This window comes from Sturnira hondurensis, unplaced genomic scaffold (genome assembly GCF_014824575.4).
Source record: "Sturnira hondurensis isolate 20B ecotype Veracruz unplaced genomic scaffold, ASM1482457v3 Scaffold0006413, whole genome shotgun sequence".
NCBI lineage: Eukaryota > Metazoa > Chordata > Mammalia > Chiroptera > Phyllostomidae > Sturnira > Sturnira hondurensis.
Window position 1 is genome coordinate 35,007,130 of NW_028079044.1, and position 14,367 is coordinate 35,021,496.

Sequence of the window (14,367 nt, forward strand, 5' to 3'; positions counted from 1 at the left end):
TTATACTATTCCACAAGTAATCAATCTGAAATACTGGCCAAAAGTATGAAAATATTTCCAATTGAAAAATAAATAGCATAAGGTAACAAATCTATGTCTATATTGAGTAAAAGATTGATTCTAGATTGCATTCTTTAGTTTCTCCTTTTCTTTAAGGAAAATTACAGTTTTATATTTCAGGGTAACTGTTTCAAACTACTAAAAATTTTCACCCCATCCATGTATTATTTGATCCAAATGAATCACCAAATTAAAGTTTTAAGAGTAATTTTCAACTGGCATGCTGCAAAAAAAAAATTAAAACATGTAATACCTTCCTAGACAGGGTCACTGACCTCTTTTCTCTCATATTTTCAAATTAAAAAAAGATAACAACAGCCAACACAACAATAGCTGACCAGTATGAATGCCCTGTCTTGAACCATAAATACATAGGTCATGTAACAGAGTTGCATCTTCTTGGTCATGTTGCATAATAAGGTTGCATCTGATTGATTAATTCTTGGTACCAGAAATCCTTATATACAAGTATAGCCGTCTGATTTTTTTTTAAAAATCACGTTAGAACAAAAAAGTAGTTATTCACTACTATTTTTTTGCAAGTCAAAATTGTACCTGTCTTTGTCAGATTGGCAAAAAATGTAAATTTCTGGTGTGTCACAGAAGTTTATACATGTCAGGAGACAAAAAAGGTTGAATTGCTGTTCTGAATCATGAAGGTTATGTTCACCATTAATTATCCATCAGTCAGTGTAAGGGATGGTAGTGTATACATGTCAGAGTACACGATATTTTTGTTGTTTTTGTTATATTAAAGTTCACTATCGCTACTCACAATAAGATAAAATATTTTTGTTGAAATATTTTTGAATCCTATATATTATTATCTTCTATATGGTTCAAAAAAGGAAAACAAAGGCAGTCATTTTTTTTCAATTTCAAAAAAGTGAAACAATCCACAAAATACCATTTAAATTTACTTTAAACCTGCGTATGAAATATGGACACCTGTGGTCCTCATCACTCGTAAGTGATGAAGGAATCATCGTACCTCTACAGCTTGGCATCGCTCCACTCCAGGTGCCGTTGGCTGTGCAAGTCCTGATTCTGGAGCCACTCAGTTCCATGGTGTAGCCTGGCTGGCACATGTACGAGACATTCTGTCCAACTACATAATCATCTCCATATCTCAGGCCGTTGGCAGGTACACCTGGGTCTCCACAACTGATGACTATCAAGATCAAATTGTAGAGGCAGATGGTTAATGTGGTATGTATTTAATAGAGAGGAAACGAAGCATTTGGCATACTTAATACGTAAGTTGGGAAAATTACTTATTGCATCCCTCTTTAATAATAAAAGACAAGAATATTCAAACCACATACTAGAAATTCCTGATGATGGCCAGGTATGCTTACTATGGATTCTGTATATATATTTCAGCAATTGTCATTTACACCTTGCAAAGGCTAGGTTATTATGCCATTTTATGGTAGGGGACTCTGACACAGCAACCTGTTTTAACATGCATTAGGGGATCATGAGTAAGCCATCCACAGAATCAAGATCTCTAGTATAAAAATTTAAATATGTATTTTTATATATGGCTACTGCAGTTTACGATGAATCAGGCTTGTTGAACTGAGACAATATTTTTCGCATGGTGTTACTCAATTGGACATTATAATAGTTTTTAATTAAAACAATGCTAGGTGCAAAAATAATTTTTATTCAATAGACAAAAGAATGAATAAACTCTAACGTGTAAATTTATCATGTATAGGGTAGGATACATAATTTGTAAAAAATAAAATAAATATAAACATAAAAATGCTACAGCTAGGGACAGAGAGATCAGTCTCTCATTTCCAACAACTCATTGTCAACCCAAGTGAAAGAACAACCTGGACAAAAAGAACAATCCCTACGCTGGAATGAGCTTGCTGCCTGGATTAGGTGAGAGTGAAGGGCTTCCATCAAGGCTTCTGTCAAGTGCTTGCTAAATAGGTGGTGAGCCCAGGGCAGAGGTGCTCTGCACCAAGACTGCATGAGTACATCAAACTCTGGCTGCCCTTTGCTTGCACCCTGGCCCTTCAAACAGAATAGAGAATGCCGATGTAGCATGAGCCTTCCTCTGCTGAGGACAGGATGGAGCGTCTGAGCGGTGAGCATCATTGGCCCCTAAGCAGGGGTGTGGTGAGAATAGGGAGGCCAAGCAGGCGCAGGAGTGCCAGGTGGTGGAGACCAAAAGGCCTAGAGCCCATTCTAAGAAGACAGAGAGAGGCAGAGAGGCAGCTGCATGTGAGTCGAGGCTCCAAACCTTCATCACACGCTCCACTTTGCCTGCAATCATGTCAAAGGGAAAACAATTGAGTCTTCTGAGATAGAACTCCCAAAGCATTAAACCCTAAACACAGGGCCCTGTGAAGTTCTACCAGCAGTGCTTGTCCATAATGCAGGCTCTGATTACTTACATCCTCACTCATGGTGCCACCCGAAAGCTTTCAAAAAGACTTAAAATAGCATCGAAGATAAAAAATCCTAATGTGACATCTAAGAATAAGGCATAACAGATTACACATAAGCCACCAAAGCACTTGCTTTGAGCACATGATTTAAATGATTTGGGCAATTAATTGGCTGAACATTTTCTTGCTGCTAAGAGGAAAAAGAAAAGACAGATTATACTTGCCTTTTATTATCCTTTTTTGCCTCTTAAGTTTTTTTTTTGTTCATAAAATGGCTAATCACTACACCAGGTGAATCTGGGTTATATTCCCTGATTTTTATTTTTAACTAATTCTTCCTGGAAATTTGAAGGTACCAGGGTTAAAGACTAAAAATAGATATGAGATATGAAGTCTTAGAAGAACTTGTTCTTATTAACGTAACATTAGAAATTACGATCTCAACATTTCTTTCATACTATTCTAATCTATGGAAATTAAGAAATTTGGGGGCCATGAATAATGGTGAATAAATTAAGAACGATGTTCACAGAACTCCACCTGCTAATCCTCAAAGCTCTGGAGGCAAGTTTGCTGAAATCACACTCTTTGAATGTTTCTCTCTGACTCCTAATAAGAATTTTTGCACATACAATTATTTTTGTTCTTTTAATTATTGATGAGAAAAAGATTTTTAAATTATACAATGAAGTAGCATATGAAGTCCTTCTTGCCATTTTCCAAAAATATGCCTTTTTTTGCAGTTTTAAAAAAATTTGAAAGTGTGTCTAAGCCTTCAGTTTATTTTGTTTTATGTTACCTTATGTCGTTTACATTTTTAACCTAGATTCCAATGATGAAGAGGAAAATGAAAGAGAACACACACCATTGCTATTTGGGGGGCAGTGCTTTACAGACTGAGTTAGAATCCCGGGGAGAAAGAACAGCTAACCGGGCTGAGAGGCACACAGGGGCTGAGACGCTTCCATCGTAGAGAGGACACAGGGTTTATTCTGCAGAGACACTGAGAGCCAGTTCTGCATAGTGTGGCGGCTCATGAATGGAGCCCCGGACAACAGCAGCTTCAGAGGATGTGTGTGGTGACTTTCTAATGAAGCAAAGGCCAGTGAAAGAGGCCGTTTCCAATAGCAACGGCCTTTGTAAACAGCACCTGCTCCACCAGTCAATTCATTCACCACCGGCGTGTTTTCAACAACAGAAAGAGTCTTTTGCTCTTTTCGCACAAAACTTCAGAGGAGTAGCTCCTTAGAGCTTTACCTTAAAATTCGCAGACATCAGTACTGACAATGGAGTGCCTTGGTGTATTGCGAGAAAATCTTCTCAAAAGTCACCAGAATCGCTAAGGACACAGCATTTACGTACACACACAAGCACACTTACAGACACACACACACCAATAAACGCCATGATGATCTCTTTTCCACACTGCTGTACTTCCAGAGCCTAGTCTATCTAGCACATCACAAATACAAAGTAAATACTTGTTTCAGGAATAAATTAGTGAATGAGTGTATAAGAAATGATGTAATAGCTCAGATTTGCAAAAACAACTATGTTCTTTTAAAGGTTTGAATTTGTTTCATGGGGCATCTACTCCTTAGCTTCTATCATTTAATAGATGCTCATTTGGCATCATTTATGATAAACTGAAGCAGATAACCTCTGTGCTAAAAATAAAACATAACTGTCATAATTTTAATCTACGGCACTTCAAAACATCTTCTTAAATGATCATGATACATATGCATGTAAATAAAATAGTATCATACTACCCACACTTTTAAACACAGTTTATTTTTACTCAAAAGCTAATGGATACTTTTACATGTAAATACACATAGATATATGTAACATTTATTCACATAATACTCTCTTATATGAATAAACATGCAACATAATCCATGAAACCAACCACCTGCGGACTGATGTTTCAGTTATCCCATTGCTTTCCTATTAGAGACTATGTAGCCCCACACATGCGTGGTCAAGCATCCTCATGCATTTGCTTTGCCAGGTTTCAAGCCCGGAATAAAATTCTACTATAGCAAAATGAAGTTCCGGAAAGGTGATCAACCGTTTCTCTGACAGCACTTCTGACTTTACATGATCGCTCAATTCAACTGTTGATTTCATGTTTAGACCTCAGTGAGGTAAATTTTCTTTATTTTAACCTTGGCCCTATTGACAGGACTAATTAATTCTTGACTGTGTGAGGCCGCTCTCTGCACAGAAGGTGTTCAGCATTGACCTCTTCCTGCTAGACACTGTTCGCACACGCCACTCACCTACACTCGGACAGCCAAAAATAACCCCAGACATTATCAAATGTCCCCTGGGAAGCAAAATTGCCTGCTTAAGAACCACAGCATTCAGCCACAGCTCTCTCTCCTTGAGGAGATTTAGATGACTTTTTAGCCTCACTTCACCCCGTTTCATGCTGGGATAGCTCTCAGCTTTCTCTTGTGTGAGACTAGCCCCATCTCCCTGGCCTATGGTCTACAAAAACAAAACAACTAACAAACAAAAAATTTTGAGAGTTCTCGAGTTGGTAACAAAGTCCAGTGAGGACCATTTGTGTCCTGGTCCTTTGGAATGAAGAGACTTAGATTCATTTATGACTGGGTCTGATTAAGGATGCTGTCCCTGCCCCAAATGACAAGACCTGCTGGAGGCTGGGCATCGGTCATGTTGGAAGAAGTTCTAGTAGATTAAAAAGAATCCAAGAAATAAGCGGACATATTTCTTTTAGATCTGAAAGCCAGTCCTTACTCCACCTGACATGACATGCTCTGGTGCGGATTGTATCTTTCTCCCAAAACACTACGAGCACTGTGTGCTCCAGGTACCAGAGGTGGCTCCACCTGTTAGACAGCAAAAGGGCCCTATCCTATGCATACACTGCGTGGTTCTTGTGCTGACAAAGAAAAAAAAAAAGAAAGCAAACTAAAAACAGTAACAGCACAACAGTATTTTTGAATGAGTAATTTACCTGTGCTTAGTTTTTAAATCTTTTCTTTCAGTTATGAACACCACAGAGAAGAACTTAAATACATTTTACAATTAAATCGCTGTTAGGAGTTACTGGTATTACGGCAAATACTTTCCTTTCCAGTTTGGATTCGTTTTGTGAATGTTTCTTAACATGAGAAACTCCTCTTCCCATGTGTGCACCATGTCTGAGTGTGGGACCTTAACCTCGAGATACATGCGTTTGCCCATCCATGAGGACACCTGCAGGAGATTCACACTCCAGCATGCACACACCAGCATGGCTGATGAGCTTGCTGAGGACCTGTGTGAAGGTGCAGAGGGCTAGATGTAAAGAGAAGGAAAGTGTGCTTGTGCGCAAGGCACAATTTTAGAGAAGGATCAGTTAAATGGGAAATGTCCCAACTCCTTTACGATCTGAAGCTGGTTAAATATTAGCGGGTAGAATTTATGGGAGGGAAATTTTACACGCTGACCAGCATTTTCACTATGGCAAGATATGAGGGGCAATCAGAGGGGAATTACCATTGTTGTTAAATCATGTTTCTTCCAAAGATGTTTCAAAAATTTTTAAAATGGGGAAAGCCATCCCAAATTACACATTTATTTATTTATATTAAAGATTTTAGTAATTTATTTTTAGAGAGAGGAGAAAGATTGGGGGAAACATCTGTGTGTGGTTGCCTCTCACATGGTCTCCACTGGGGACTTGACCCCACCACCCAGGCATGTGCCCAACTAGGAATCGAACCGGTGACCATTTGGTTTGCAGCCCACACTTCATCCACTGAGCTATACCAGCCAGGACTCAAATGACACATTTAAACATATGATGGGACTAGGCATTTTAAAGAACAGAGAAGAGCATGAGTGTGCATTCGTGAGATGGTTGTGGTACGTGCATGCACATTGTTGCTGGACATTCAAGCAAGTAAAAGGTATATTTTCAAATCACCTCAGTGAGGAATTCTCAAAGGGTAAAAATGCTTGCAGTCCAAAAGCTACTACACCGGCCTATAAAATGTCAGAGACCGGGAGCCTTATGTACTGAACTCTTCATTCTATTTTCTGGCAGAGTGCCCAAAGCTAGTAAGTTTTGTGTAAATGATTTTTTTATTAACTGGGGCTATATGTAGTCCAATTACATTATATCCCCACAGGTCTCTATTTCATTTTAACTATATTTATAGATTAAAAATATATTGCTATAAGTTAAAAATAAAGTGATTGGATTCCTTCTCTGGTATTCACTATGATGGGAGAACTAAGGACAGCTTGCCTAAGGACAACTAGCCTAGGAAAAAATACTTCAAGTAACCAAAGTTTTATTATTGTAAGTGGAACACTCCAAATTAAATTAATTTATATTTCACTTTCATCACACCATTGTAAACTATAATTTATCTAGCTATCTTTTTAATTGTTTTTATTTATTTAATTATTTTCCAAGTACAATTTTCTGTCTATTACTCCCATCCCACCCCCCATGCTCCCCCCTCCCTCCCATTTCCACCCTTCTCAGTTGTTGTCCATGTATCCTTTATATTTGTTCCTCTAAATCCCTCCCCTATTTCCCCTGAAATTCCCTCCCCTCTCCCCTCTGGTCACAGTCCCCCTGTTCTCTATTTCAGTTTCTTTGGTTATATTTTGCTTGCTTCTTTGTTTTGTTGTTTAGCTTCCTGTTAAAGGTGAGATCATATGGTATTTGTCCTTCAACACCTGGCTTATTTCACTCAGCATCATGTTTTCCAGTTCCATCCATGCTGTTGCAAAAAGTAGGAGCTCTTTCTTTCTTTCTGCAGCATAAAATTCCATTGTGTAAATGTACCATAGTTTTTTGATCCATTCGTTTACTGATGGGCCCCTAGATTGCTTCCAACTCTTGGCTATTGTAAATTGTGCTGCTATGAAATCTTTTAAGGACTTTATTAATTTCTGCAAGGGTCTCTATTAATTCTTTAATATTCGAGTCACCCTCTATTGAACCATCTATTATACCATCAATCTTGCTGATTTCCTGTCTTTCCACTGACATTGTCCTAATTCTAGCTGACCCCCCATGTTAATAATTATATATGTGATTCAACGGTACTTGGTTCATTTCCTTTGACTCATTACATTAAAATATTTCACCTCTTATAAGATTTTCAGATGTATTATGGACCTATATTTGCACTGTATGTGGGACATTTCATCTTGAGACAAGAAATAAAATGACCAAAGATATAGAGAGTATATTGTGATTTTAAGCAGAAAGAATTGTTAAGAGAAAACAAATTTTACCAGTGGTCAGCTCAACAAGAAATGACACATCATTGCAGTACTTAAACTGGTAATATAGAGAAATTGAAAAATTTAGAGAGATTATAAATTAACAAAACACTTCCACATGCATAAGAAACAATGTCCTATTTTATATCATGTCAGATACACTTACTATTGTATCAATGAAAGTAGATAAAACAAGAAAATAATTGGAGAAAAATACAAAAGGAGAAAATGAAGTGCACTTGAGAACATCGTGTCTTGAATCATATAGACTTGGGCTTAAAACCTCAGATCCTATATAAACTAACTGTGTTTCCATGGAAAGTTCTGTTTTCCTTATAAGATACCATTTCTTCAAGTATGAAATAGGAAATATAATAATGTATACTTCATAGATTTATTATTAGAAATAAGTGAAAAATATATGTACAGCATATAGCACAAATCCTAACAAATGGTAAACACTATTATGACTGATTTTATTATTTCTGAGTAAAATTGATTAAAATTTCAATAAAAGGGAAAGTTATTGTTTCAGTAGGTTTTCCAAAAATTGCTATAGGGCTTTTGTTTAGAAATTTAGTTCAGGTACTTGAATTTTTTCATAATTAATTTATTTTGAATTATATTTAGATCCTTGCACATATATACAAGAAAAAAATAGTGCATTCCAAATGCAATTAAATTAAATCAAAAGTTATTTAAATTTTTTTCATTTGAACTTAACCTTTCTGGCATGTATAGAAAATACTAAAATTGAATGGCAAATTTAATCCATTTCTGTTTAGCAGTGTCAGAGTCAATGAAATGATTTGGTGCCTCCGTTTTCTTATCTATACATGCGAATTTGTAACACAATCTCTTTCAGTTCCCAAAGTAGAGGAATTCTACCAACCAAATATTTATATTAACTTTCACTGCAGATTCATGAGAAGGGATCTGAACCATCAGTTCTAACTCAATTTGATTACACATATAAGCACTTTCCATATATTAGATTCTGTAACTACAGAAGTCTAACCTATTTTATTTTATGTCATTCAATTCTATTTTATTTTAATCCTCACTTGAGGACATATTTATTGATTTTAGAGAGAGGGAAAGGGAGCGAGGGAGAGAAGAAACACTGATGGAGAGACAAACATCTATCAGTCCCTTCTTGTACACTCCACAACTGGATCTATGCAGGTGTGGGGACCCAGAATCAAATCTGTGACCTTTTGGTTTATGGGATGATGGTCCAAGCAACTGAGCCATGGTGGCCAGGGCAGTTTAGTGTACTTTAATTGCTACTGAAACTTTACTCTTTGCTCTCTATCTGGGTATACTTTTGTGTTTTCTTTTGGTTTGGGGTGGTCCACCTAGGGAATTAGCAACTTGTTTTTAACCTATAAAGCCAACTGTTAGCATGTTTTCAGTTCTTGGTTTAATAACAGCTCATCATTTAAAAGCTAATGCTTGAAATACTGCTTGAAATACTTTCCTTGACACAATATTTCTCCTTGAAGAACTGAATAAAAAAAGAACTTTCTTTGTATTTTTGGTATGTTATTTGTACTTAATATTTCTCCAGTTGTCATGATTTTTTACTTGACTTACAACTCCTAAGGAAAAATGAAGGTCATTTAATTTTAAAAAGTAATGTCTTAATATAATTTTCAATCCAAGAACTGGGATATACTTACTTATTTATCTTTACTAAAATTGAAAAATATCTTAAATACAATACTTGGATGATGAAAGAAAATCACTATTCTTATTGTGAAAAAAACAGATGTGCTATTCAGATTTCTTTTGCTCAGAATACACTCATTATTTCAGTCTTTTCACTAACTATAGTTTTAAAATATACAATCTACTGGGAACTTACGAGCTCTTTCTGCAACTACTTTAAAATGGAGTAAAATGATAGGTTATGTATACTAATAGGTAAAATAAAATTCATATGTGATATTTGAGTGAGTCTACAACTATCTATTGAGTCACTCATGTGTCATGTAATGTGCTCTGCCCTAGAGGGGCAATGAGACAAGCAGACCTGGTCACCAATTCCCTACAAAGTTCACAGGTTAACCTACAGGTAATTGTTAGAAGAGTGACATGCTATAGAGAAACCACTTTTAGCTAGAAGGAATATGAGAAAGTACTGTGTTGAAAAGGCTTTTGTCAAATGTGCATCATTTGAGCTGATACTTAAATGGCACCAGTAAGAGTTTTAAGGCTCACATGGGTTGGTAGAGTGTAAAATAGTAAAGCCTATTTGTTAACTATTAAATTGTTCAGTCTTGCAAAACTGAGACATTTTCAAAGAAGTCAGTAGGGGGACTTCTGTCTTCAGGATGGAGAAATAGATAAGACTTCACTCTCCATTTACTCCCCTCCGCCAAAAAAAAGACAAAATACTAAAACAAAACACACACAAAAAACAACAACAAAATTTAAAAAAAAAACAAAACAAGTTTCAAAAGGCAGCAAAGGGCAGTGGCCCTTGAGTGACAGGAAACAAATGAGATGAGTCCAAAAACAACCCTGTCCTATGGCATGGAGAGTTTCCAGGCAGTGGTACAGGGAGGAGGACCCCGTGCAGAGCCCGGCCAACTCCCTGAACTGAAAAGATGAATCTGAGAGTCAGGAGAGAATGAAGTGGAAAGAGTTATTGAGATAGTACCCAAGAGGACACAAAAAGAGATTGGTGGAGATCTAGGGAAAGAACTCCCAGAGTGTCCTGCAGAACACTGCTCAGCCTGTAAGGATGCTACGTAAGGTGAGGCAAAGAACTACCAGAAGATTGGATGTGACAGCAGCATTTGGTGCTGACACAGGGCCAGAAATATCATTTGTCATTGACTGATCAACAGCTAGAAAATGTTTTGCTATTATATTACTGACTTGTCTATTATGTTCTATTCAGTGCTTATTTCTGCAGCCTCTTAGCTATAGTCTGCCTTCACCATTGAACAGACACTGTATACACGGAGTTCTCAATAGCCCTGTCAACACACACAATTGTGCAGGCGGGATATTAACTACAACCAATTTTCTCCAGAATCACAGGTATGACATGACATTAGTCTGATGGCATCCTCCTCTGAGCAGATTTATTTGAACCACTCATTCGGGATACACATATACTCTCCAAGAAAAGGAGGCAGATGGTACAAGGCCTGGATTCTCACTTAAATCTAGGTGTTACTAGGTCAGCCAATAGCTGCTCCCACTGTCAAAAGCAGCTATTATTAGCCTCTTAGCTAATAATAATAATGCATTCTTTTTATTAACCTTGATTATAACTGATAATCTATCTCTATTTTTAAAATATTGTTAAATTTCAATTCACAGCACTGATTTTCTGTGATCCCTCTTTGCTAAGTGATTCTTTAAGTCATTAGTATAAATCCTACTCATAACACTATCATTTTTTAATCTGAAAGACAATACACATATTCAAAACCTAGCATGGTTTGATTAACTATAAATTGCACATATACATGCATCTACTCAAATACTTTTCACATAACTAGCGACACTGGCAGACAAGGAGGAGAGACATACTTGTGCAGTTGGGCAAGGTGCCGGACCACGTCCCGTTGGCAGTGCACTGTCTGACTGACGGCCCCGACAGGCTATAGCCCTCCACGCAGGAGTAGATTATCGAACTGGGAAATGTTGTGCCATCAATCCGAAAGACCCTTCCATTGGCTGTCGTTCCTGGGTTACCACACTGTACAGCTACAAAAAAAAAAAAAAGGTTAAGAGTATGTACAAAAATAACATAATTAAAAATCCTCTCACAAAAAGCTAATGACTAAAGTTTTGTTTCAAATTATCCAGAGGAGCTACAAATCCTCTAAAATAAGCATTAAATTATCTTTTACAAGTGGATGAAATTCGAGATTAATTTATGTTGATTTTATTACTTTAATTACTAGAATACAAATCGTACAACAGCTATTTTTTAAAGTTTTTTCATTAGTAGCTCTGGTAAAAACTTTATAAAGTAATTACTCAAGAACATTGCCTTTGGGTACCGTGAAATCTTTCAAGGAAGTATTGTAAGAGTCTCTGCCAAAAAAAACAACTAATGTCAAATGGAAAGATACGTGATAATGAGATGCCACAGAGATTCATTATAATTAAACTTCGAAGAAGACAGATATAAAATAAGTAATTTAAATATTTTAAGGATCCATGTATATTTTTATTTATGTAACCATATAAATTCTGAAATGGCTTTCATTGCATTTTCAACATATTGTAAACAGGAGTCACAAATACAATGCTGTGTGTGATTTACACTCTCTACTACATTTAACTATTTGCTATCGACACCATAATGACTTTTAAAACATAACCTAAAAGCAAGCCCATGTCAAATATAATACTGAATTTTGTTGTAATATAAGAATTTAAAACTTTATTATTTTAATAAACATAAAGTATAATATACTTTCCACAAATATAATAACTTCTACATCACTTACTGCATCGTAAATATTTGACTTTGCCTATTTGTTACAGTGGTGCTGCATGTTTCTGTATATATGTGTTAAAGACAGGAGACTTATACAGTTTATACAATTGTAACAAGATCAAACTGTAGGCAGCATTTTCAGGGAAACCTATAATATATTAAAAATGTTTACATCTGTTGTCCAGAGCAATTATCCTCTTCTGTATTCATTAGTACCTGCCTAAAATAACAATCTGGTCATACGTATTTATGTGTCACGATCTATAGTCTTGACACAATCCAAGATGGATTTGAAAAGTATCGTCCTTGTTTGGATGAGCCAAAGAACATATATGTGTAATCATCAGACACAGACAATGATGTGGTTGTCACCAGAAGGAAGGGTGGGAAGGGCTGGGTAGGAGAGGGCAAAATAGGGGGGAGTAGGGACATATGTAATAGTATCAACAATAAAATAAAGTTAAAAAATTAATAAAATGTCAAGTGATTTGCATTGCAATACAGACCCTGGTTCAATTTTTTTCAACAATAAAAATGAAGAACTCTACAGATACAGACAAATCACACTTATACTTCTGTCCTCTAGTCTCTAATTCCTTCACATTAATACACATGTTTTTATCCAGAGTATTATTTGAATTAAACACAAGTTAATTAACTTAAGAAAAGAAGTAAGTGCACCCTCTGTCAAGGGTGAGGGCTGAAAGTTCTGTGGACACAGTGAACAGAAACAGCAAATACTTTGCCTTTGCAGTGCTTTTCTGTGTTTTTTGTTCATTTTCTTTGTCCATTCATCTACTAACATCTGTTTTTCTAAATGATTTGTAGAAGCTCTATTTATGAGAAAAATATTAATGCTGTTACATTTTCTACAACTTCTTGTTCTTTTTCTTTGTAAAGTGCAGACTAATAAAACAGTCAGCACCAGGAGGTATTTCATCTAAAACTCTTGCAATTCAGCTGAACAAAGGCTGACTTGATATCACCCAGTAATGTCGGACTTTATAGAGATTTCGCCTTTGCAAAGTCTGAGTGATAAAGCCAATAGTTAAGTCTTACTGCCCAGTTAAGTCACTGCTCAACAACATTGTCTACCCATTCCTTTCCCTGTGACAGCTATGGAGTTGTAATGTTCTCTGAATTAAGGTTACCGAATTTGCTACTTTGAGACTACAATCTTCCCTAAAATACAGATTCTAATTTTAAACAAAATAAAAGTTTCTGAAATATAATCAATCAAAAAGCTGTCAAAATTTGGGGGGAAGAATTATTTTCCATTTATAAAACTAGTACATTTGATACAACAAGGAGTAACTTTCAAAAATACCTTTGCAAGTTTAGTTTTTGCACTAAAATCATCTGAAAAAGAACAATTAAAGTTATAAAGACAATTTTTCAGCAACATTTCATTTCCTAGCCAATCTTATAAATATTAAAATATGTGAACTCAGTCAGAACAATGAACGATTTTACCCAAATATCCAAAATTAAAAAAATTCTAGTTATAAGCAATGTAATCTATAAATAAAAATCATTTACATTTAGACATCTTTGTATATGTTCCTATTTCTACAAATCTACAAACTAAAACATGTCTTGAGGTAATATTGATGTAAGAACCTATTTTCCCCCCAATAGTGTCCACAATACAGCACTGTGATAAAGAGGAAAAAATAAACTTTTCTAACAAATATTTTAAACTTTTCCAGTCCAGATGTTTGCTAAGATATGAACAATGTTTGTATATAAATGGCCCAGGAGAGATATTTTTATAATTAATATTTATCATATATACAGTGCTGTCAGTAAAACTGAAATACTGTTGCTTTTATTCCGTGGTTGGGTGCCACAAAGAACTGGTAGGAATAATTTCATTAGTACTAACAACTTGAATTTGGATGCACATTAAATTCCAGCAATTTCAATATTATTAACTTCTGCTTGAGCTTACCTTTGCATTCTGGCTGCCTTCCAGTCCAACTACCATTAGCTAAACATGTTCTTTCTTCTGAGCCATGAAGGGTGTAACCGGTATCACAAGCAAAACGTACAGAAGTTTGGGTTCTGAAATTGCTTTCCTGTCTGGAACCATGACCAGGGGTACCTGGATCCCCACAGGTACCAGTGGCATCACCTGCAATTCAGTACCGTGCAAGTTAACTTATTTCAATA

At 36.0% G+C, this 14,367-nt stretch overlaps 1 protein-coding gene across 3 annotated transcripts in view; it reads right to left on the reverse strand.

Annotated features, from left to right (window-relative positions):
- The window catches only part of CSMD3 (CUB and Sushi multiple domains 3), a 935,029-nt gene that overhangs the window by 43,064 nt on the left and 877,598 nt on the right, over window positions 1-14,367 (reverse strand). For all 3 annotated transcript variants that reach the window (XM_037048422.1, XM_037048421.1, XM_037048420.1), the window contains 3 exons: window positions 14,147-14,329; window positions 11,277-11,453; window positions 1,052-1,231 (listed from right to left, as the gene is read on the reverse strand). In XM_037048422.1, coding sequence (XP_036904317.1) covers window positions 1,052-1,231; window positions 11,277-11,453; window positions 14,147-14,329 — 540 coding nt within the window. The remainder of the gene's footprint in view (window positions 1-1,051; window positions 1,232-11,276; window positions 11,454-14,146; window positions 14,330-14,367) is intronic.